At 35.2% G+C, this 26,840-nt stretch overlaps 1 protein-coding gene across 1 annotated transcript in view; it reads right to left on the bottom strand.

Annotated features, from left to right (window-relative positions):
* Positions 1–13,292: 13,292 nt before the first annotated feature.
* PDHX (pyruvate dehydrogenase complex component X) overlaps positions 13,293–26,840 on the bottom strand; it is a 35,966-nt gene continuing 22,418 nt past the window's right edge. Inside the window, exons 8-11 of the mRNA XM_065754991.1 lie at positions 22,485–22,543; positions 18,876–19,034; positions 14,944–15,008; positions 13,293–14,140 (exon numbers count right to left, since the gene is read on the bottom strand). Coding sequence (XP_065611063.1) covers positions 13,876–14,140; positions 14,944–15,008; positions 18,876–19,034; positions 22,485–22,543 — 548 coding nt within the window. The 3' untranslated portion in view covers positions 13,293–13,875. The remainder of the gene's footprint in view (positions 14,141–14,943; positions 15,009–18,875; positions 19,035–22,484; positions 22,544–26,840) is intronic.

Below are 26,840 nucleotides of genomic sequence, written 5' to 3' on the forward strand. Positions count from 1 at the left end.
CGTGCTGTGATCGATTGCCTTGCATTTGCCCAATAGGCACAGAAAATCGACCTTCTGTTGTATCTGTGGTCTATAAGAGCCACAAAGAAGGGGCTGGTGTTTACAACTTGCGCTGGACTCATGCTCTAAAGAATTAGAAACTGCTTGTATGTTGCCAAGCATGCTGGCATATCACAGAGGAAAAAATTCTGCTGCAGAGACAAGGTATATATTTTCCTTAAAAAAAAAAAAAAGAACAATAATAATCCCATAATTAACAATTTAATGAGGTACAGTAACACTATAGTAATCCAGAGATGAGGCTATTGCTTATTAAATCCACTAGAACTTTTCCCATAGGAAGGAGTATACTAACCCTCTAACACTTTGCCACCTTTCAGTTGTTTACTGCCATAGAAATGACAGCGCTGCTTTGAAGATAATATTTACTATCGTGATTAGGTAGTGGATCTAAATGTCAAGGATGGAAATCTACCCTATCTTCAAATTTGAGAACAGCGAATGATTTATCCTAAAAAATAGTGAAAAAGGAAGGAAAACAAAAGCCCACAGAAAATTCAGATCAAAGTAAAAAGTTGCTTCCAAATTCAAGGGACAGTTTTATTTCCAGGCTTTGATTCTTGTTGCTTTCTCCCAGTACTGGCACTTCAGCACATACGAGCACATATGATGAGTCTTAGTAGTAAATGGTTCTAAGTCTCCAACCATGATTTTCTGCATTGCTATGGCTGTTACAAAGTCACACACAGTAAGTTAGTATTTGGATTTTTTTTTTTTTTAGTTAGTCTTTGATATCAGCAATTCTCTTCCTCCTACATCACTGAGCTCTCTGTCCCTAGAGCAGAGGAACTGAAACAGATTTCCACATCCTTAGTGCATTTCTTGGTGAAGTAGGTGCTGCAGAATATTTTAACATCAGAACGTGAGTGCATTCCTGTTAAAAATTCCAGCAGATTCCTGCTAAACAATACACAGTGGAAATGATGCCTGAAAAGTTACAACCATTTCCAAAGATCTAAAAAGAATAACTGATACCTCACTGGAGTTTAATCACATTACTCTAGGGATGACGTACAATGTAATGCATTTAGCTATTAGGGATTAAGATCTTTCCTTCTCAAGTACCCACCCTGCTAATAATAATCCTGGAAGATTGTCTTGCGTGAGATCCAGACTTTTTTCTCCAACCAAAAATACAAATTTTATGAAATAATTGGCCATAGAAAGGATTGACATTTGAATAACAGATTTGACTCTGAAACATCAGACCTGAACAAAGTCACTAGAGAATGCAAAGGCACTGATTCACTAAAGTGTTTTCATCATGAAAACAACGTGTAAGCACGCAGCAAGCTGCACTGTAACAAGCAACTTCTGATAAAGACCACTGGGGTAGTCTTTCTGTTCTGTTAAAGGAATCCTTTCTGTTCTGTTAAAGGAATACAGTTTAGATGGACTGATAACATGGGCATAACATGAGGATGGACTGATAACATGTGATACTGTGAGCAGAAACTCACTGCGGTTCAGTTGCCGTTAAAATGGCAAGGGAACAAAGACGCTAACCCACGGCTTTGTTAACTACAGGTTGTTAAAAAGAAGTGTAAGAGATGCTCACTTGGGAAAAGCCTTGCTACTCAGTCCATGCACAATGGTATGTCAGAAGTAATTATATTTGCCTATGCAGATTCGTCCTCCACTTGCAGTAGGCTGATGTTCCATATTGCTGACCACTCAGAATGGAGTAGAGGGAAAAAGATAAACTCCTTTAGAACACAAGAAACCGAAGAAGCTTCCTTATACTTCACTATGTAACACTCACAAAGATTTCATTTGCCTTTACTGTTCACACATTTCTAAAACCTTTCACCCAAACGATATAGGCAAGGCAACTGTGGCTTTTGAATATCTCTGAGGCATAAAGCTGTGACTTGTTCCTTCTGGGATTTTAATTAAAATGCCTTGGAAACATTTTCCTATTCATTTCCCTGCAGAAACAGTCCCACAACATCTGCAATGAATACCACGTGTTCACAGCAGTGTTCAGAAGACAAAGCATCTCAAAAATCATCTACTTATTCCTGCAGGTTACCTATTTCCCAGTACAACACTTATGCCTAATGCATTACACACAAGACACCAAAAGAACAGAAGCATAGCAGCAGCCAAAAAAAAAAAGAAAGAAAAGAAAGAAAAAGCTGCTAAATAACAAATTACTCAGTCTAGATTGGGCCTATGCACTTAATAGACTGCCATTTTCCTTTACTCACAATGTAACCTCCCATAATGATCTGTAATTTGACAACAGTTACCAAAACAGGATTACAGTTCTAAAAAATATTGGCTGTGAGTCACCTGACAAGTCCCTCCTTCCATTCACCAGACTTGCTCTGCTCCCTACCATGCTATCTGCTTGGCCCGCAGCTCCACTTTCAATACCCATCTCTAATCTCTCGCATATGCTTCCCTGCTGGGAAACTGCATGCCCCTCTTCAGCACAGACTATAGTCTCACCTGCTGGTATATATTCCTTCTAAAGCCAATTTATCTTCCTTAGAAAATGCTCATCTATTCTCAAAGCCATGCCTAATTACAGACTTAATTACTCAACTGCTTGTATGAATTACAATCATATTAACTAACTATTAATTCTTACTCCAAATAATCGGCTGGAACAGTGCTGGGAAAAATCTAACATATAGCTTTTTATAGCACTTAATTCTCCTCAGTGTTTGAGATCAAAGGCATTGGTTTGATGATGTTATGTTCTTGTTTTAAGATGACAAACCTATTGAATTGTAATCAGCGCCAACATGTACCAGCATCTCTAGTTTTCCCTCCCACATTTTTCCTGCTTTAGTGTCAGCCTACTACCCATTAAGGAGATGTTCCTCTTCTGAACGTTCTTGTTCTATTTTGTACATGCAAACAACTTAGAAGATTCCTAACAAATTAATCTTAAATTGCTTTGGAAAGTTATATATGCTCTGTAAAGCCCATATCCTTATAAAAGGAAGATTTTTTTTTTGTCTAGGTTGAGGGTTTTTTGGTTTAAAGGATACAAATACATGCTTACAGAAGAAGTAACCATATCCTTTTCTTCTCTGCTTCCCTTTACAGTAGAGTGCCTTGCAAACTGATTCCTGACCAGAGCACAAAGCAAGTCTCTGCCAGGAACGTGGCAGTTCTAAGGGTACATATAGCACACCCTTATCTCTGGGACATGCACAGCTGGCGATGTTATTAGAAACAAGTCTTCAAGTACATGGAAAAAATGATTCTCTTTATATCATACACTACAGTGAGAGCACAAAAGGCCCTTTCAAAAAAACAAAAACAAACATTAAAAGTAATCATTCATGCTGTTTCTCTAGGGAAACAAGAAACAGCAGGCCAAAACCTAAGAGCAGTTTCTCTCTATGCTTACTCATTGATGAGAGTCAGTCATTTACATGCAAGCCTCTGTTGTTTTAGACACTTTGGCTATCCCACCTGCCCTCTAGCTGCTACTCCAAAAGGGCAGCTATTGTTCCCTATTGTTTTCGCTTGCTTCATGTTTTTTTAACCACTTCTTAAAAGCCAATGTAGTACCATGTCACTTGAGGGAGAAAAAAATAACTAAAATCTTAAAAGCAAATTATAAAACACTAGCTTCAGCAACGATGTATTTTACATATCCCTCAGTAAACAGCTTCTAACAGTGATTTGGTAATGAGAATGCTAAACTTTAAAACAGAGAGCATAATTTAAATTAATAAGGCCTGCTTCAGCACATGTTGAAGAACTAGAACAGCTTACAGGTGGACAAAGGAATTCTTTTCAACGAGTGGCAAATCCTGCAGGATTAGAATCAGTAGTTACAACTTCCAAATAAGCAAATAGAAGCATATCTTAATTATAATATTTCCTCTTGCCTCACAAACTTACACTAGTTAACTCAAAATAAAACATTCAATAAATTTTCTGAGTTTGGCAAATAAACACAGTATTCACAAATGTAAATATATCACCCCTTTCCTGACACGAGACCAGTAAGCCCAAAAGAGAGGTCATGAAGAAGCATCACTAGCAGGGATTATTCAAAGTCAGTGGGAAGACAGAAAAGAGGAAAGATGAGCTAACAACTGAGAAAGGGAGACAACCAAGACTTACAGAGAATGAGTCAATAGAGCTGTAGTGTTGTATGGGGTTTTACTGGTTGGTTTTTTTGTTTGTTTTTTGCTGTAAGCACGATTCATAAACTGTTTCAGATGTTGAGACTTCCCTCTAATAAACAAGAGCAAGGGCACCCTGCAGAACACCTCTACCACAGACAGAAAAAGAACCTGTCTTCATATTTATGTTAGAGGAGCAACTTATGTTAAACTGTTAAAAATCACAAGGAAAATTAAAGTCTAACATTCTTGTAAAATGTTCTTCCCCACCTCTAATCTCTGGAATCTTTATTATATCCCCAGTTATCAACCAGGTGCTTTAGAGTTCTGCTGTATTTGAGTTGCATTCATTGTCTTCTCATAGTACTATAGCTTGAAAAGGATGAGTCAATGCCAGGAAAAGAGAAATACATGAATACAAAGCATGTGCTTCCCTCATTAACATTTCAGTATCACTGGAAGCCGATGGCAGCTGTTTTTTTTTGTTGTCATCTTAAATTAAAAAATAAAAATAAAAACCAAAAAACATTGGACTCTCCATACTAATCTTTTCAGTCTCTGCACCTTTAAGGACAGTTCTAGCAGCATTCTCATTTTATGACCCCGGATTCCATTCACTTATAAGCAGGGAAATAATTCTCACAGAAAAAATATTCAGAAATCTTGAATAAAAATAAAGTCACCTTTTAATTTAATGCAAATTAACACCTTTAAAATCTTCATAGTAATTCTAAAAAAAAAAATCATTTTTAAAGTTCTGTGAAAAAGTTCACCTACTTATAAATATATTTGCTTAAAAATTTAGACGTTCTCACCCTGTTGAAAGCCTAGAAAAAAAGTCGTCTTCACATTTCTTACCACAGATGAGATGGGGAATCTACCCTAAAAAAACATCTAGCTGTTACATACCTTAAGCAAATACTATTTAAAATTACAATCTGTAATTGCTTAATCTGCTGCTCACATATAGAAGTCAGACATGCATTTGAGTTAACAAAAAGAATAATAGCTAAACACATGCAAACATTTCTTTTCACTACCACAAAAAATTTCAGAAGAAATCCTAAAAATTCCAGCCAAAAAAAAAAAAGTACTCTAGAGTTTACAATCAGAACTTGTGGTTGGTAGGATAATTCCCTCTCTTTAAGGCTTTTCTGCTAGTCACTTAACAAAACAGTTAAAATTTCCCACGTTTAATTAAACCCCCCAAAAATGAACAACAACAAATTAAGAAAAATATTGTCCAGACATGCAAGTATCCAGAGTTCTTGTGAAACCAAGTTCCAAGTAAAGTTTCTGTTCACCTGCTCTAATCTCTCTTTCTGTCATTAGTTTGGCAAAATTTACATCTCAAGATTAAGTATTACCCGCTATTCAGGCATTTATTAAAAACTAGTATTACATGAAGCACTAATGTCAAAATCAGAAGTTTATAATCATAACATCCACAAGCAAACAATCACTATATTAAACAGGCTAAAATTTAAGTAGGATTCAGGTTATATAAGTACACAGAAAAAAACAGCTAAGACTGTACCCAAATCAGTCCCAATTTCATGAGAATTCTAGACTATCCTTTCTGGGTTCATACACTTATCAATGTTTATCAAGTCCTCTGTAGTAGTTACAACTTCTGCTTAGTTAGTTGTCGTTTAGTATACAATTGTAACAAAAACAAGTGCTCAATCCACCTCCAAGAGCACTAAACACTAAGCTCATGCAACAATAAATACAAGTGAGAAAGAAGACACTTCCATTTATCTGTTCTACTCTACACAACAGTGATTATCTTCCAGAGTGGCCAAAGTGCATTCTTGGGCAAAAACACCTCACTCTCTCAGCTCTAGAGCTTACTTGATGTTTAAGTCACATAAATACAAATTAAGACACTCCTGAGAGGTCAATCTAGTTTTGCAAATTCAAAGCAGAGTCTGTTAAAGCTGAAATTAATGACTTCCAGGTAAATAGTATTGACCTTTGTATGCATCATTCTTCCATTTAACACACCACGTATGTCACCACGTACTGATTAACACAGTTGTCACAGTAACAGACAATTGGGAAAAGCTGTCTCCTTTTGAAACAAAACTACTAATGCAGCAGTAGTTCAGTGGTGGTAAAACTACAAGCCTGTCCATTAGCTTACAGTCAATGAAATCAGCTACATTCTGGCTATTAATGAAAATCTTACAAAAAGGAGACAATCATTTCTTTTTCTTTACGAGTACTATTTATTTCAATAAGAGTACCTAGGCCCTCTGATTCCTCTGCAGCTGTCAGAGCAGTTGAAGCATGTCAGGATAAAAATACACAAGGAAAGCAGCCAAGGAGGTGTCTTTGAGCATTGCTTAGGATAAGCAATTCCAAAATGTGACTTCTGGTATGGGCTGGGAGTCCCTCAGAATCATTAGTACTTGTCATGAGCTTAAGCAAGACATCACCTGCTTTGAAGACTATGAAAACAAGACTGGCTAAAAATAGGAATGGACAGAGGAAGGTCTCCTAATCTGACAGAAAAAAATCATACTGTAACTTCTGTATTCATCAACAGGAAAAAGCAATTTGTTACAACAACCAGCTAAGTCCAATAAGTGATACCAATTGTTTTGTGAACTGACTCCAAAATAAGACTGTAGGTAACTAATATTTCTTCTAAGTGTGAAAGTCATTTCCATTTGAATCTGTGTAGTGCTTGTATTACTCAAGTGAATAGAAAAGGCATTCTAGAATCCCTGTCAGTGAGAAAAATGAGTAAGGAAAGTGCTACAATCATCACGTGGCTAAAATTTAAACCTTGAGCCACAAGTCTTACAATTCAGAAGACTAAAAAGAGTTTCAGAAGAGGATGCAAGTTTCTTGGTTAGCAAAGGGATCCATTATAGTTCATATTTTCTATAAAGAACAGGTAGCAGAGAGCTACTTCTGCTGACACCTAGAGAATTTCGAAGTACACTGCTAATGACAGCTGGGATGAGACTGAAACTACAAATATCCACACAAACGAACGGTTTTCACAGGTATCTAAGCTTATAATTTATTGGGCAGGGAAGAAAGGTTGAGAGCACACTCATAATGGATGTTACCGAATCACTGCAAAAATCATGAAACTGTAAGAGGCATCTACAGCATTAAGAATTCAGTTTATTCTTCACACAACAGTTAAAGATAGAAAAGATAACATTCCCCTTTCCTCCTTCCTAGATCTAGGCCACAGCTGAGGAACTTTTTAAAGTATGTAAGAGAATCTTCCCTTGATCTCTAATATTAAAGTAGGTGAACAACAGTACTTATTGACATAGCATGAATCATCTTCCTTTAGTACCAGTAATGAACAAATAGAAATGTTTGTCATTTCCCAGCTAATAATTTCTAGTAGTGACATAAATGGTTAGCTTGCCAGGACAATTATTATGGAGAGAGTGAAGAACAATATGGCCATTGTATGTGAATGATTATCACCCATCATACCCTCAAGTCAAAGCAAAACTGACGTAAAAACAGGAAGAGTATAAACTGAAAAGTCATCACTGTTTGCTTGAACTCTACAATAGGACATAAGCAGATTCTGTAAAGTAATTACCTGAAATTGCCATTCAAATCTTCAGTCATGTTTTGTATCACACTTCAATCAACTTATAGGCTCCCTCTGAAGATTTTTGTTTCCTGGAACATTTACCAGCCAGCAGGTTTCTACAAGTCACCAGAAGGGGCCTTATCTTCCTGCTTTATTCAAGTAAGATTACATAGCAGGAAAACACGAGAGCTTGGAAGTTTATAACTTATGCTTAACCTCAGTTCTGAAGAAAAAAAAAAAACATGCAATGAGCACAGCTTCCATCTGATATTATTTCCCTTCAGACCAAGGTAAGATGCTATTTACTATTCCTTCTTTTTTCATGTCAGGTGCTTCTCAAAATACTTCAAAACCAAACACTGAACTATCAAGCTATTGTTGAAATTCAAGCATAATATCTACATACTAAAATAGTTCAGTGGCTATAGTCACAGAGACCTTAAGAGAGACAGAATCAGAAATACAGACTGCTGTGACTGCCCTCTACTGGCCCTTCTTTATCTCAGTTCCTCCTCTAAAACAAGTTTTTCCTTGACTTAAAGGATATAAAGCAGTAACACTGTCATGGATTATACCCAGCACACCTATGTACTGAGTACATTAGTACTCTGATTCCTGTTTTTGCAAAATGATTCTGTGAACAGCTGTACATAGAGAGGTAGATAGTCTGACTAATAACACTTCAATGGGAATAAGTTTTGCATAAACATGCACATATTTTTGATAATTTACAAAATAAAAAAAATTAAAAAGTATACTTCACATGCTTCGCTGTAAAATAATGCATTTCATTTTTCATGCTACATTAGTTCTGTAAAAAAAAACCAAAACACCTAATGCTGAAGAATTAAAGAAGTAAACATTCAAAGAAGTTTCTAAAACTTTACCCAATAAGCAGAAGGATCAGAACATACAAGTTATTAAAGTATGTTCATCAAAACACCAAATGTAATATTTGGAAACTTCAAAGATAATGAAAAACATTGTTGTAACAACATGAAAACACAACACCATGAAAAACGTTTCCACAAATACTTACACTGTGTCCTTTCACTGCTCCTGTGGTGTTCAATACTTCAAAGCAAACAAACAAAACCAAGCAACAGAGAGCAGGCTACTCATCCATGCTGGAGCAGAGGAAATTTCAAGTGCTAGGATACTTCCTGAATGATAGTACTTGATTGCTTATTGATTGCTCATTAGCAATCTTCAGAGAAAAGTAAAATAATAGCTAGTTATTTCAAATCCATAGTAATACATTCAAATCTACAGTATCAGATGAATACACCTCCTATTTTGAAAACTTTAACAAGAGCACACAGACAGCTAGTTAGATTTTAGTTTTGCTATACTACTACATAAGTGGTAGTGAAGGGACGTTTTATTTCAAAGCCTTGTAAAAAGCACCATCCTCTAAACAGCATGAACCAGACAGCTAAGGGAAGTCATCCACAAACAGGAGGCTTAGTAAAAGCTTTTCTACAACATGGATGTGGTACAGAACATAAGCTGAAATACTACCCATGGAGGTAACAGAAGTTACTCAGGTTACTAAGATAACTGGCACAGTGGTGTAGTAAGTGGTCTTGTAGCATTAAAAATAATCACCAACATAAGCTCAATTTGAACAAATAACTGAAGAAGTTTTATGTAGCCCATTCATATGACGGATAGTCTCTTCCTATAATATGCTACAGGGAATTATTCTCATACAGTTACACCAGCTCCACTCAAATTCCCCACGTAGTCTGACTCCTGGAAGTTTCCCTCACCTGACTTTCACTAACATTCAGTGTCAATTTACAACCCTGCATGCAACTTATATAGGATCACCCAAGTACGTGAGACAAAGGAACATTAGTCTGCACATGAGAATACCATAACTACTACCTGTTTCAATACTACCTGTTTCAAAGAATGCTTGCTCTTTATCTAGTACTACTGCAACATACAGCTTTGCCATTTACAGGAAGGGGTGAGTTGGTTGAATAACAGAAGACAGCCTGTCTGTCATGACAATCCAACTCCTGCATTCTTTTCCAGCTTACGCAGATGTATGGACGGTGAGGTCTGGAAACAGATCAAAGAGGGTGTTGAACACGTAGACAAAGCATTCCTTGATAAGCAAGTCAATGACATGTTTTGCTTTCAATTCTTAAGACAATACCCCTACATTTTAGGAAAGGGGAAAAATTCATCAACAATGCAGAGCAACTTGCTCGCTTACAGAAAATGATCTGCTTGGCAGGAAGAATCCTCGTAACATGGCTATCTTTTGCCTCAAGACAACACTGGGATACTTTTCATCCACTAAAGCTGTTAAACTGTATGCTGTCACGTTTGCTACAACTCAGCTGCACCTTTTCCTACTACACAACAGTTTTAGCTCTATGCTACAGATTCTCAAATGCTTGAAGTAGAGTGGTTCTGAAACCTACTGGCTTGCCCACCCAAAATTCTTCACAAAAGAGATTGTGGCACACATGACAAGAAATTAAGATTCCCAGGGGTCGCTTGTGGTACTACCCATTTTTGGTAAAGCTTACAAATAGATTGTTTTTACTCTGATTAACCCATAACTGAAATGGCCAAGATAATCTGAGTGGTACAGCAATCTGTGTGGGTGCAACACATGCATCTGACTGAAAAAAAAAAAATCACCATTTCATCAATACCATTGGCAAAAATGATAGTGCAACCATTACTTCCTATACCTGATTCATACTGCTTTCACGGAACTTACAGTAACAGTCCGAATGTCTGCACAACAGTCTGAATGGAAATTAGAGAGTGAAAAGCATTTTTTAGTATCTGATACAATCCAGGAAAAGATTCAGTGGAAATAAAATGAAGTCACACAAGACAAGGAAAGTAAATAATTGGTTCCAAACCACCATACAACAATTAATTCTAAAGGCAACATTTTTTTTCTTCTTCATTTTATGGCACAGGAAATCATACCAAGCATAACACATAAGTCCAGTGATTCCGCATTAGTTTCCCCCCAAATCAGTCAACAATCATATATACTGCAATGCAACTAAAACGCAGCTTACTGTACAAAACAATATATAAAAGCATATATTCAGACTCTGTCACATTTATGGTTTCCCACTCAACTTTAAAATTCTATTGTATACAACGGGAACAATTTCTAGATGAAATAAAAGCATCTATTGTTCATTTCCATCCATGCAAAAACACACATGGTCCAAAGGATTCAGAGGAAGTAGTATGGCACTTTCACTTCAGAGGAGTGATAACTTTTAAGGAATTACATTGGGAAGATTAATTCCAGAAATTTTATTGCGAAAGGAATACACAGCAGAAAATGTAAAAGAAGTCAAAGATTCTGAGAGTAAAAGTAGGGATTGAATTGTAACGCATAAAGTTCATGACTTGCCAACAATCACAACATCCAAAATAGCTATCTTTTAGTTTTTCCTAACTACACCTCTTTTAGTAGGAAATTCTATGAAGAAAGTAATTTTCACCAGGCATATCTTGAAGGCAGACATTTCCCAGCCAACAACAGCACAGACCTCAAACTTCAATTTTTAGCATTTTAACTCAAGATAATAGAGGTTTTCATGGTATTTCTTCTCAAGTACCTAAAAGTGATGCTGGCAGATGTCATTCTAAAGAATGAAACATGACAGTTTGTACTTTTATCCACGAAGTGTTTAATCCAAGGCAAACTTGCTTCAAATGTAAGCATAAGCATTTTCTATGGTTCATTTTCTGGGCCACTTCAACCATTGTCCTCATTACCAAATTTTTGAATTCTCCATAAAGAGAGTCTTTGTTTTATTTTAATCTGTATGAGCAACTAGTATCATCTCAATTCTGCTAAAGCTGTAGGTGCTGTTGAATTGTACAATCATTTAAGAAGAGGCATTTATTTGGGAACTGACAGCTACTGCAACATGACTGAATTCCAGAGAGGTCCTTCACAGGCTGATGACTGACAAACCACACACATACTTTTTTGCCAAATGACAGGCTGGCTAGCAGGCATATGTAAAGAAAGCAGACTTAAAACTTGTATTAGCCTTACTGACAGATTTGCCCTGTTCAAAAGTTGTTTCAGGTTTACTTAACCTGGAAAAGAAGCTGCATTGTCTTCACCTATTTCTGTCAAATGGGGAAAGTCCTAGCACTCACATGAATGAGAAAGCACAATAAACAAGGTATATATACACACAACGGTGCCTTCCAGTGGCCTTAAAAAAAAAAAAGTAATATACTGACTCACACTACATGAACGTAAACACACAAAACTACAGTTCTATATGCAAATCAGTCATGCTGCCCTTAGCTATGGCCAGTCAGGGAGTACATTATAGAAATGCTGGTATTCACACCTACACAATTGAAAAAAAAAATCAATCTTCAGCACACAGTCATGAATATAACTGATCAGTGAAGAACTCCTGGAAATACCAATGACTACACCCATTATTACACAGCAGACTAAACTTGGTAATCGGAAGTTTCTTCCTCCCCTACTGTTAGATTATCAGTTTAGGAAATTTGTGGCATCAGAACAAAACAAAGAAGTAAACACATTAAGTGAAAACTCTGAATTCAGCTTTAACTAAAGCTTCTTTCTCACAGAGATCTTTTTAATTATGGCAGCAGCTCAATAAGCAAAATCCTATAAATCCGTATAAAAAACAAACTTAACAAAAACAACCAGAATAATGCAGACTTTCAAAAGTCAACTGAATTTATAGTATCAACAGGTTCCGTAAATGTAGTTAGTTCATTACAAACACATATAACACATGGTTCCATATTTAGCAATAGGAAGAAAACTTTCTATTCACTTAAGCATCATGCCACTGAACATATTCCTCCAGCTGACTTACCATTCAATATGATGAACAATGGAACATTTTGTATCTACATCATTAATGCACTGAAAGAACAGAATTAACTAGCAAATTTTCAGTGTGCAAAAACTGACCTTTCCTACTGCAACCTCTGATCAAAGCCACTTTTTCCATCATTAGAGTGCTGGTGTAATTGCCTTGGGTTTTAAGTTAACAACAGTATCTCACTGAACATCTGAAAATAATATTTTTCATATTTTGTGGTACTGAAGATTTCCAAGTTGGGACAGCTGCTAAATTCAAAGATTTTCTTTTTTAAATTAAGTCAAAGAAAATGTATTACTAATTAACTGCTGCAAAAAAAAATGTTTTCCTAGAATTGGTTACATTAAACAATGAAATCTAAAACTAAAATCAGTGAGACAACATCCCTTTCAGACAACTTTGTTCTTGTCTCCATCCTCTGAATGGTATGAAATAAAGCAGCAATCTTAAAATACTGGAAAAAAGAGATAGATTCAGCTACTGTCTAAAGATGTATTAATGAGATCTAATTATATGAATGTGGTTGTAGATTCTATCAGGTTACTTAATTTCTAAAGGTCTAAAATTTAGTCTCAGAATTTCCAGTCAGATCTCTTGCCCATTCATCCCCACAGTCTCATTTTGCTTTCTCCAGTGAAGTTTCAAGTAAAGAAGATAAACAATATGTGATGTAAATGGAACAAACCAAAACCTTTAATTGTTTTATAACTTCCTTGCTCTTATGTAGAAAAACATTGTAATTTTTGTTAAAATTCCATAAACCTTATTTCAATCTTATTTGAATAAGAAAGTGTGCTAGAAAAGCCTTTTGCAAACTGAAAAAACTGCAGCAACATAAGTTAACTACTCCACAACCTCAGTACTGATCAGGACTCATAGCAGCATATTGGTTAATTAAAGTTCTTGCTTACCTCACCATAACAGCTAGATATTTAGCCCTTAGAGCACCTCATTCCCTTTTAAATTTTATATAGGCTTGTTTTAAGTTTTTCTTTTCAGAGGAAACTTAATTTCTATGCACATATAATGTACTACTAGTACTAGATGTTTAAAGAAATGCAGTAAGCTAATTTTAAGGTCTTCAGCTTTACAATATAAAAACTGGAAATGACTAAAATCATGAAAATTTATATTTCTATGTTAATTCAATAAATTAAATACTTTAACCATCTATCGCACACTATTTACTCCCCTCTATTCTTACTTGGGGCTGTTTTTCTGTAACAGAATTCTGTGCTGTCAAAACAGGAAGAAATCTTCACTGAGTTCAACACAAGGCAAGTCGTATTGGATTCTCAATGTTGGCTTTCAAGGTTTCCAGAAACTTTGAGGCCAGTTCATCATCTACCACACGACCATCACTTGAGAGAGTCACTGTCATGAGTTGATGTTGCTCAAGTTTCTCATTCCCTTCTTCATCTTCCACAATCTTGAGCTCTGGTCTTGCTCGACCCACAGCTAAGATGCAGGCCTGCGGAGGGTTTATGACTGCAATGAAATCATTGATGCCAAACATACCCAGATTGGAGATACTAAATGAAAAAGAAAAGAGTTACCGTTATTCTCAGAAGTAACATAACTCCTAGAATGAAGTCTATATTCAATAATTACCATCAGCTAAATTCCTTTCTGACGGCCAAACCCATTAACTTGTTAAAAAAAATCTGAACTGAATTTCACTTGGGCACATTCAGGCTCCCAGGAATTTGAGTTTTTTAAACTACAACTAAAGCACGTTTTACTCAGCTCCTATTTATCTACGAAAACATATCCTTGCACTACACCACAACAGATACAATGGCATTTGCAACAATTTGGCTACCTGGGAAATACACAGTAACATCCACAGTTCCTCACACTTTCTTCAAAAATAAAGCTTTTCTAAAGAGGAACAGGATATATCGTAAGATACCACGATGCTACCAACACAAAACAACTCCTATAATTTCCTGTCCCTATTCCAAGCCAAAAATCTTTTAGAGAACTCTCACATCTTTAAGTTATGAAGGCGGTTTCTTACACAATAACATTCTTACACAATTGTGAAAAAAATAGGTGCAAAAACAAAAGTCAGAACTGTCTTAGCACAAAAAAACCCCACCTGAATTTCTCATCAGACTAATGAATCTAGCTTGCTGAAGATCTGTAATAAGACAATTTTCCCCAATACATGGTACATGATCTAGGCTCAAAATCATCCATCAATCATCCCATGGAATTTCATTCTAAATAGATCAATATTTTAAAAGGTAATGCACTGAAACTTAGTAGAATCTCTAAGAATAAAGCAATTCTAAACCCACACTGCTCATTAAACAGCGCTAGGGAGTGTTACCTGAAAGATCCTCCCTGGTACTCTTCAGGTAGCAGCTTTCCATCTCTTGCTTTCTTTGCTAGAGCCTAAGAAAAATGCAACAAGAAAAAAGGAAAGAGAAGAAAGAAATTCAAGTGTCATAAACTCCCATTATTTCTACTTTTGTAAGACATTTTAAGTAATGATACAACCACAAAAAAGTCACCTGATCTTGGTGAGCACTTCAGCAACACTATCTGTAATCACAATCTCCCAAACAAGACCAGGACACAAAACTTTTTTTTCCTAATAATACTGGTGATTCAATATAAGCTGTTCTCACACTTGATAAACCTTGCTCCGCTTTTCAAAACAGAACCAAATAAGTCTTTTCTCTGTAGTGTTTTTCATATAACAAAAATAATCTAGTGATACACTGACAAATTTGTATCACCCTCAACATAACTGTTGGAAAAAATATCACGTAACACTTCAGAAATGTGTTTGCGCTTTCCTTCTTTTGGTTCAAAACAATAGAACTAATTAGAGATCCCAAGTGGACTCCATGAATGTTTATGTACATTCTAGAGATTTTTAAAGTGCATTCCAGGAACACCATCTCCTCCACAGATGTACTCTTCAGGAATCACAGGTGCTTCCTATGAATATCACCATCCCAAGAGGACATTTCTATGAACTCTCATACCCCTTCTTCCCTGCAATGGGTCTCAAAGAAACACCTCTACTTTCCTGGAATTTTCTAAAAGCATTTCAAGCACTTTCCATGAGCTTTCAAGCAGCCTTCCTCCATCCCCTACCAATGGGCTTTCTAGGATTTCCCATGCAACTTCAGATAAATGCTTCCTAGAAGTCTGCCTTCTAGAAATTTTCCACATATTTGCCAGCCTTCCACAGCAATTGCCCAAACATGCTTTCCCAGTTTCATGAAATAAATAAAAGGCATTACTTTTGGAGCAACCAACAAAAATAGACTTATAAACAACATCCTTACAAGTACTGCATCACAGTATAACTTCTATATAGCTTTCATCAGTCATAAAAGACAGCCCAGTTTTCTCCAGTACAATTTGATTTCCAATTAACCACAAAACAGGAATTAACTGACTATAAAGAAAAGTTTAGATGCAGATATTCTGCTCATTTAAAATCTTTGTGTTTCTAGAATACTTCCTTACACAGGACTTCATACATTTAAGCATTATTGCAATAATTCTTAACTACTTCTAAGGTATTACAACCTTTGTTATACCAAGATAAACCTGTACAATATTTCAGAATATTTCTAGAAACCACCATCATAATTGCCACCAGATCTCACATAATCAGTGATATAATACAGCTTCTAGCGTAATGCTACTACTTATCCATGCAAATTTATAAGTAATATTATAACGTGAAAAGGGATTAACCCATGTGACAACAATAACTACTAACCAACTCTTTATCTTTGCGGAACTGTATTTGATAATGACTCCACCTCCACCCACATGCAAACAAAAAGAAGCCAATTCCATCATAGTTTCCACTTATGACAGTAGCACTTATTTTCTACAATGTGAAGAAAACACATTGCTTAATTCTCTTGATGAGTATTTTCCAATCGTAATAAAATCTTGGCACATCCTCTTGGCCTTCTGCATGAGGCAAGCCCAATTAGCGCATGGATGGCAACATCCAACATTGTTGGTCTTGTTAAATAATATCTTCTCTTTATACAAGAATTCTGAAAAGCCACAGTGGTCTAACAATTGCAATGCTTTCAACTTAGGAATAAACAAGTTTAAAGGACTTCAGGGATTTTAGAGAACTTTTAGAGACTTCAAGGAATCACTCTAATGAATCACCCACTAAATAATTCAAGCTTACACTAAGCTCTGAAAACATTCTCTTACTATCAATTTAAAAGATTCTTTACTCAGAGGGTAACGATTTTCTTCTCAACATCTCTCCTCTTAAGTTAAACATCATTCCCCCTTGTCCTATTGCTATCAGAGTGTAAAAAAGTCTCCTTCTTGTAAGCTCCCCAAAGGATATATTGATTATTGTTTTAGGCTTTTATTCATCTCTAATTACTGAACTAGAAAGCAATAACCATGGAAATAGTGTTTATTCACACAATAGGGTCAGTTTGAGCATAAAGCGTATTTGCAATTACACTGAGTGATGAAAAATTGAAAAATATGCTATTAGGGTGCATAAGGCCTGGAAAGAAGTTGCAGAACAAACATGGACCAGGAGACATATAAGCAACCTACAGAAAGAATGCACCTATCAAATCATAGGAACATGCATCATTTTGTGATGTAGGAAGTTCCTCACAGGAACTTCTTCACAGTAAGGGTGACAGAGGTGGAACAGGCTGCTCAGGGAGGCTGTGGAGTTGTGGAGTCTTCCTCTCTGGATATATTCAAGACGTGCCTGGACACCTACCTGTGCAACCTGGTCTAGGGAGCCTGCTTCAGCAAGGAGATTGGACTAGATGATCTCTAGAGGTCCCTTCAAACCCCTACAATTCTGTGATTCTGTGAAAGCGCAGTGAGACGGGCAGAGAAACACACGCAGTCTCACAGTTTTTCTCTCCCCTTTCTGTGTCAGAGGTACATATTTATTTCAACAATTAAGTAAAGCAGTTGAAAAAATTATGTTGGTGTGGACATGAACATCCGTGTGACCTAATTGCTTTCATACAGAGCAGTGTGACCCATGACACACAAAATGTACATTAAAGGAAAAGAGAATGCTTGTATAGTCTATTAAACAATGTCCGCCTACATTCTCATCACAGGAGATGCAGGACAAATTCCTGATAAGAATGGTTTGCAGTACTGTGTCATGACATTACAGGTAAAGGGAGTGAAAAATCAAAGCACATGCTATGCTTCTCCTCCAATAATACTTGTAATTCTATCACCAGTTATGGAGTAATAGCAATCTAAGTTTATCTTCTCGTTGGCTGACTAGTACATCAGTAAAAGGATTTATTTTCACAACATGAAGTTTCAGTAAGAAGGAAAAAATACTGACTAGAAAATCTTAAAAATATCTTATTCAGAAAGTTTTAGGGGAATTTTCCATTGCAACTTTGTTGGTTTCTTTATGCCAGTACAGAATGTTCTAGTTTCTACTGTTTTCAGTAAAAGACAAAAAAAATATATATATATATATATATACACATATATAAATATAATATATATATCATATCATAATATATATAATATAAATAATATATTATATATAATATAAAATAATATAATATAAATTATATATATATATATATAAATATAAAGCACAGCTTGTGTCCAGTTTCAGGACAGTTTCTTGCCCTAGGAGCAACTTCCACTGAATTCTCAAGATACTGTACGTCTTAGATAAGCACCCATTAAACAAAAAAAATAAAAGCTCAGATCAGTGCTCTTCAACACTCACTGTATTTTTCCTGTCACAAAACACTCCTCCTACAGCTGGTAACAACTGATAAGGGTTCAAGTCACTAATGATTACCTGGCCTATGCGAAATACTGCTCATTAGTACAAGGAGTTTATCTTTGGGGTAACATTCTCAACTGCATATTGAAAAATTGTGGATACTACAAAGAGTATAACAGAAGCAGCCACAAACAAATTTCTGGGAAAAGAAGCAAAAACTCAAACTCAAAAAATACTATGGAAATTAATCTCACAAGGATTACTGAAATATATCAATAGCATTAAAATGCAGAAGTCTATACAAGCTCATTTTTCAAACAGTCTAGCCAGAGTCTAATCAAGTTACAGATCGTTAAAAAAAAAAACAGCTGCAAAATTAATAATAATGGAATCTAAGAAGCAGTACTAGATCCATTTCAAAAGTACTTTTCTTGAAATTGATGTGTATCTGGATCATGTTTCATTTTCTACTACAAGGAACTACACAGCTATTATATTCCTCAGCTTACTGTACTTTCAAGTCCCACCTTTGCAGAGGCAGCAATTTCCTTTATTCCTTTGGCAGGAACATCTTTTATGATTGGTGTAATGAGCCCTCGGTCTGTTGCCACAGCAATAGAAATGTCAATGGATTGCAACTGCCTGCAGCCTTCTCCATCCCATGTTGCATTCACATCTGGCATTTGCTAGGAAAAGAAGAAAGGGGAAAAAAAAAAGACAGCTGGTAAAAGAACAGTGGTGCAATCAATTATCAAGAAAAAAGGAAAATTCTTTAAGACACAGCTAGACAGATACAGGCATCCACCAAATTAATTAGTGCATCAGAACTGCTGTTTGTAAATGAAGGCAAAAGAACAGGTCATATCTGTCATCATGACTGCCACAAGCAAGGAAAGAAGGTAATACAATGTACATTATTAGCTTGATTTAAACTTACTTTGTCAAGAAGTATGAATCTATCCTCCAGGAAATGAAAATACACAATTTTAGGGAATCCAGGGGGTTTTCTTTGACACTATTGGAAAACTAACGAACAAAAACTCCAGATTCATTCAGAAGCCACTGACACCACTTTACAGACACCCAGCACATGAAAACTACAAAGCAGTTTTATTTCTCCCCCTAAATAAATAAATAAATAAAATACAGGATATTGACTGGAAAAGCACGAAAAACAGAGATCATTCTGTCATGTATTATTTTCCAGTCTTATCTCAAATCTGACTCTTAACAAAGGAAGCTACAGAGTATGCTGCAGGTATACTCAATGTTATTGGGGTGAAGTTCTCCTAAAGTGCATTGGAAGTATTTCTGCGTAGACTCACAATGAAGATTCAAATAACGCTTACTGATAAGTTTAATGAAGATTTTGAGTTTACCATATAAAGATGAGTCAAACAAATGGGAAAAAAGAAAATACTAGCAGAACAAGACACATAGGTGAAGTGTCAAGTTACTGGTCCAAGACACCATGCAGGTATTACTTCCAAAGTTTTGTAGTAAGTGACCTTAATGAAATTAGGATACTGAAAATTGACATCATATTGCAGAAGAAAAAGTTAGGGAGGAACACTCAGCTAAGCTTCATTCATTGAGACAGTAATTAACACTGAAAAATCACCATTTCTTTAATAGAAAAAAAGGGAAGAAAAAAAATCAAATCCAAAGCACAATAAAATAAAATCTAAACTGCATCTAGCCTGTGCATTTATTCAAGATTTTCTTCATTAATAGAACAAAAGGGGTAACTGTCAACACTAGTATTAAGGGAGTTACTCCTTTACTAATAAGTACAATACTAAATGATTGAATGAACAATATGCATAACATTAAGTGGTTACAAGCAATCTATTTCAGGCTGTTTCAATTGCAACCTAAGTAGATGTTGGAATCTTCCCTAACTGAAAAATAAAATTAGAAGATAAACTAAGATCAAATGAATTATCAGGTAGATAAAGCAACTTTAAAAATCAGTTGACAAGGGTTGTAACAAACATTAGAATTTTTACTTTCAAAAATATAGACAGTTTCCTAAAAAAAAAAAAAAAAAAAAAGAAGTCCCATTTCGTTATTTCAACTTCAAGCAAGAAAATGTTCAGGTGCATTACATAAGAAGTTAGAATACCTAATCGATGCATTTATATGTAATATGGCTTTATCATTTTACATGATCAAAGCAGATATCTTTCCATATGTATATTTTTAATAACACATGTATGCTGCTCTTCATGGGCAGCTAAGGTCAAACTGAGTTGAATTTTGAATTTCTTTGAATCATAGTTACTCAAAGCTACATTACTATCTTAGATTTATTACTTTAGATACATCTCTAGGAAAGGCTTTTCTGTAAAAAAGAAAAAAATCAAAAGGAACCTTCATGCGGAAAACTGAATATTTGAAATATTATTCCCAAATGAAAGCCAACAAAGTGTGTAATATTACAAAAGAAAAAGTTATTGAAAAGATAAAATGATAATTCTACAAGTTATCATGGAAAGTAATAGCTTTTGTGGAACTGTAAAACCCTCTGCTTCTTATGTCTTCAGTGACTAAGGCATACACATTCACATCAAGTATTTAATATAGCACAACAATGTAATGTGAATACCAATGCAAAATTACTTGTGAATTCTTATTTTAAATTACTGTCTGTTCCATTACCGTGCCCAAACAATATTTTACAGTGTTGAGAATTGAGACAGAATTAACATACACCTATGGGAGTAGCTCCCTAACTTAAATATAAACTTTCTCCTTCGGGTTTTAAATAGTTAGTCCTGTCAAATGAGAAAAATGGCTCTCACCCTTTCTGTTAACAGCTTATTCTGTAATGCAACTAAGCAGAAACCTTTATGTTGTAGAAGCTGCTGCTCAAATGACACAATATTAGAAAGTTCGCCTCTTCATTTACCATACAGCTAGAATGTGTGATCACTGTGTAACCAAGAAGGTATGAGCAACAAGACCACAGCAATACCACAACACTTAAAAAAAAAAAAATCTGTGTTCATTCATTGTCATCTGTAAGTACACTGCTTTAATAGCAAGGGCAAACTTCACAGGGATTCTTACAGATATAGTGTGGATTCCCCCCAAGTTATCTTGCTATAACAGATCTATTCCAGCTATAAGTGGTCACTAAACCATAGTACTGCTTCCTCCTGAACCTCACAAATAATGGCCTTTAGATTAGCCAGAGCTCACACCTCTAACTTACTCTAAAATTAAGTGTTAACTGAACTCAAAACAAATACTCCACATTCAAGTAAAATCATAACAATTCCTTCTTTTCATAAGCTTAGAAAGAGTCATTTCATATTTTTCCAAGTGTTTTGACACCCTCTGGACTCAGATCTTTAAAGCATGAGAGTTCTTCTAAAGAATTATTTCTGAAACTTTTCATTTTCAAGAATCTAAGAGGTACTGGTAACATTTTCTAAGCAGAATAACTGACAAAGACTGGAAGGTAATGCATCCAGTTTCACTCAAAGAACAGGCAAGTACCTTATTAAGACTGTGAAGTCACTACAAAGAGTAGGTATATAAGCATATAATTATATAGGCACATAAAGACTAGGTACTATTGAAACACAGGACTTTAACTCCAGGATGTATTGCAATAGTTGAACTTCTACATTGACAAAGAGAACAAATGACAACTTCCAGAAACAAGCAAAGATTGGTTCCCTGAAGAACATTTACTTCAAAGCAGAGGAGACAAAGTACATCACTAAAATACGTCTGAGCTAATTACACAACATGGCTGTAAGACTTAATATTTGTTTAAAACTTTAAGAAAGAAATATAATGCAACAACAACCAAAAACAAACCAAAAAAATACAAATCAACTATCTTGCCAGTTGCCTCAGCAGTAGATGCTTTGTCAGCAGGCTATTTCACCTGCAGAGTTCCTACTTATAACTGTATTATGGAGATCTTTACTAAAAAATTCTCACTTCTACAGCCCACAGTATAGACAGCATGGAGAATTCTACCTAGATAGCTCAGAACAGACGCTAAATGATAAAGTATTAGATGCTTTGCTGATTGCACTCCTATCTCCATACAGTCTTACAAAATACTTGTCCCTTCTGCAGTTTACTATAAAATGTATTAAAGTCAACTGTTCACTTACCTTCAGAGTAACTGCTGCTGCCTTGATAATAAAATCATTTACAGATACTTTAATGTCATCTGCAAAAAGAAAAAGAAAAATACCACTGCCTTTAAGATGCATTCATCAGACTTGTGTGATGATAGGATTCCAGTAAATCAGTAGATTTGCTTCTTAGAAACAATACCAAAAAGTAACTCATCTTTATTAACATAAATATCAGGAATGAAAGCACTCCTCAGCAGAGAGCCTCCTTCTAGTTTTTGACACTAAGTCAGAACACCTGCAAAATTGAGCATTACTACTCATTCCTATGAAAAATAGTCTATATGTGCTTTATGCCTTTTGTGTTTACTTTTCACATAGAATAGTATTGTAGGATCTAAATACACAAAAAACAACACTGCAGACTACTAATCTTCATGTATTTTCGTGCATAAACTGGAATAATTGCAAAGATCAGCTTTTATTCAGCCATTATTTAAAGGTATGTCATTCTCCAGTCACCCTTAGGGTCTTATAATGTAAGAATTACAAACGTGAAACCATCTGTGAATCCCTGAATTGAGTTTATAATATATTTTAAAGCGAACTGCAAAACAACATGCAAGTAAGCAGGTTAACTACATAAAGAACAATACTACACACAAGAAAGATAGCATTAGCTGGTAGCACGTAAAATAACCTCTACAGGACTAGATTGCATGTGAGCATACAAAATACTGCATTTAATTTACTACATTTGCTTTCTTCCCCTAAAAATTGGAAAAAGGGATAGAAACAATTGCTATACTGCTTTTATTTATTTATTTAAAGGTTTTCAGACTGCAGTACTGACTACAGTCATGACTGGCAACAGAAGAAAAGCCTACAGATACAACGTAGAATATTCCATAGTTGCTGGAGAATTATCACGAAGATATGATATTCACACAATATTAAATACATAATTCTCATAATAAATGCAGTGAGTTTCTCAGATGCCATCATGACTGCTGTTAGACAAAATGTTCAAGAAGCAAAACTACTTATTTTTTGAAAATGTGTTTTGGCATTTAATACTCATACATTTAAGAATGCTTCTGTGAAGTTAAAATCATTTATAGACAGCTGTTAAGTGAACGTTTCTTAAGCGAACACTAACAACAAGGAATCAACCAAGTGCCACATAATTGAATTGCAATATGTCCCATGAATAGCAATTTATGAGTAAGGAAAATCCTTGAATTCTAGCACAACACCATGAATTCACATCAGTGCATCTGCAGATCAGACAAATCTGTATCTCAGTCATACAGTAGTACAGTTCAATTAAGTTCATCTGTAATATTTTAACTAAAATAATCAAAAGATTATTATAAAGTATGGATGACTGCTATATATTTTACCACAAAATCAAACACAAATACAGCAGGGAACAGGCCCCGGGCAATCTGATCTAGCTGTGCATGACCCTGTTCATTGCAGGGGAGTTGGACTAGATGACCTTTAAAGGTCCCTTCCAACTCTAAGGATTCCATGATTCTACGTTGCATTAAGTTTTCATCATTGTGTAGTAGAAACCACTTTTATTTCCATCAGAAAAAAAAGTTTACCAGGATAGTCTCTGCAATTCAATGCTGAGACTTATGGCTCTTTCCCACTCCTATATATTCAAAAATATCCATTAAGAATCTGCAGCAGTAGAAAAGATATGGAAAAAAATTAAGCATTCCTAAAACAGTTTTGTATCTCACTTCTTACAGCCTTATTGTTTTTTATGTGCTTAAAGCTGATAAAATTTCAACACTGTACATTTTCATCTATATTAACTTTTGAGTAAGACATCTTAAAAAAATAAAGGTCAGAAAAATGCTCAGGCTACTCCTGCATTATAAACACCAATGAGAGGGAAGCAGTTCCAGTACGTTCATCATCTAGAAAATCTGATCAGTTTAATTTAATTTAGGATCCCCCCAAAAAAGTAAGTGTGGGTTTCTCACATAACAGTAACTCCCCAGTGCCAACATTATGCAGCTCTGTGAAACTAAGTGGATGAAAATACATTCACAAGGTAGAGTCACAGGAACAACAAATGACAGTGAGTCTTACACAGTGATGGCACACCAAAAGACCTCTGTACTGACATATCCATAGGAAAGACAACCTCAGTTCCTAGAGGTTGGAACCTGGAAGCTATGGAATCACTCCAAAGGAATACAAACACATACAACCAACAAAAACAACCCATCATCCACAGCTACATGTGGCTTGATTTACATGAATACTAGCGTGTCTTGCCTAGGAGGCAAGGAATTTATTCATGCGAATTTTGCTAGTATTCTCATTCAAAACATTTACACAGATGGGACATGTAAGATACCAAAGATGTAGGCATTCTGTCTGGGGTGATTATAATACAATTTTTTCAGATGATGCTAAAAAAAATAAAAATCAAAGGAACCAAGAAAAAAAACACAAGAATAAATGAAGATGACTAAATGGCAACACTAAGAATATAAATAAATAATAACAAATAATATTTTACCTCAACATACCATCACTAAATAAAGGGCCTTCATATATTTATTTTTAACCAAAGTAATAGGCTTTGCAGCAGGCTATGAAGCTTGTGTGGATCCGTCTACTTTGTCAAACAGAATTAAGTACTTGCTCATGTATTCTGAACTACTGCAATGCAGAAAATTAAATTTCATAAAATGAAATGAACAAGAAAATCAAATTTACAAAGTGGCAGAAATATAACCTGAGTGCCTGGAATAGTTTCAAAACATTGCAGGTACTGAGAATTCAAGTTTTGTAAAAATTAAGTGATTTTTTCACCAGAATTATTAACTGATGCTATCAAAAGTATTCAATATTTTCCCAATTTGATTTGAAAAGGAATTGCCTCCTCTAAAAGTGGAAATTAGTTTTAAAAGCTATGGCCAATCAGTTTGGCTGCAACTGATAAAACAGATTAACCAATATCAACCATTAGCCAGCACATAAAACACAACACATGTGAATATTCCACATTTTATAGAAACATAGCACCAATAAAATCACTTACAAGCATTAAAGTGAATCACACTTGATCATCATTTGCTTAATTTATCAAGTTCTACCTTAAAAATAAATATGAGGGCTGCTCTGAAAATAGTCCTTCCTATTTTATCATGTTGGCCCACCATGTCAGAGGCAGATGTTGGTGGTATGGAAGAAGCAGTTGAACCTTGGCAATGTTCAGCTACATTTTGTTGTCATATAACAGATGGAAACAGAGAGGCATAGCTAACGGTTTATGTTGTAATGCCTCATTTATTTTCATGGTAACTACTTTTGGAGCAACCTACACAGATTTATTCAGAATGCCACGCCTCATGGACAGCTACAGCTAAACTTCATTCTGCAACAGATTAAAATTAGTTGGAGTTCCATGGACAAGAATGAAATGGAAGACAAGCAGGGACCACTTCCTGCCCCAGATCTGTATTCCTTCAGCTCTGTAACTGCTTCCTACATTTGTGGCACCACCTCAATTGTGCTTAGATGACTATTTCACAGCTTCAAAGGCAAAACAGATGAGTGGATTGGGACAGCTTAAAATAATTCATTTTGTCAGAGGGAATTATGGTACTACAAAGGCATAAATATGCAACACATTTTCAGCTGCTCAATTCAGCTCTTCTGTGAAGAAAAACGTATCTGAAATTTATAAATTAAGTCTCTGCAAGTAGGTTAGGAGATATGAAAAGATGTGACTAAAAAAAGCAAAGCAAATTTATTCATTAATTTTTTCCCCTCTGGTTTACCTGATTGGTGTCAGAGATATGAACTTGCTTAAAAAAACAAACAAAAAAACTACACCGTCTAACAACACAACTGCTCAACAATCTTCCCTCTGATCTTGATTATTCCATTACAGTCTTTATCTTTATTTTAGATTAAGAAGTTTATAAACCTAAAGAAGAAAATGTTTTCATTCAGGGTTTTTTTGTTTACCAGAAGGCCAAGAAAAAATTATCTTAAAGAATATTTTTGAAGTCATTTTAGTGAATACATGCTGAGACAAAAATGAAAAACTTTTCTTAAGAAAAAATATTTTAATATAAATAAAAGCATGGACATTATGGATACTGGGATTTCTACTTTACATATATTAAGGTTTATATCTTTTAATCCAATGTGCATTTCAAAATTATTCAGGTTTCTGCGCAAAAGATTTCTGTTTATGTATCAGGTTAACATAGTTTTAAGCATGTATTCAAGCTTCAATTAAAGACATTTACCATGTCTTACTCACATTATTACCATTACTCTATCTTCAAGGGGAATTTACAATACGTTGGCTAAGAACTTTCCTTACCATGGATAATGCCATTCTCAACTACAATT

This window comes from Cyrtonyx montezumae, unplaced genomic scaffold, assembly GCF_038088225.1.
Source record: "Cyrtonyx montezumae isolate F1298 unplaced genomic scaffold, pur_monq_1.0 scaffold_10, whole genome shotgun sequence".
In the NCBI taxonomy this organism is placed as follows: Eukaryota; Metazoa; Chordata; class Aves; order Galliformes; family Odontophoridae; genus Cyrtonyx; species Cyrtonyx montezumae.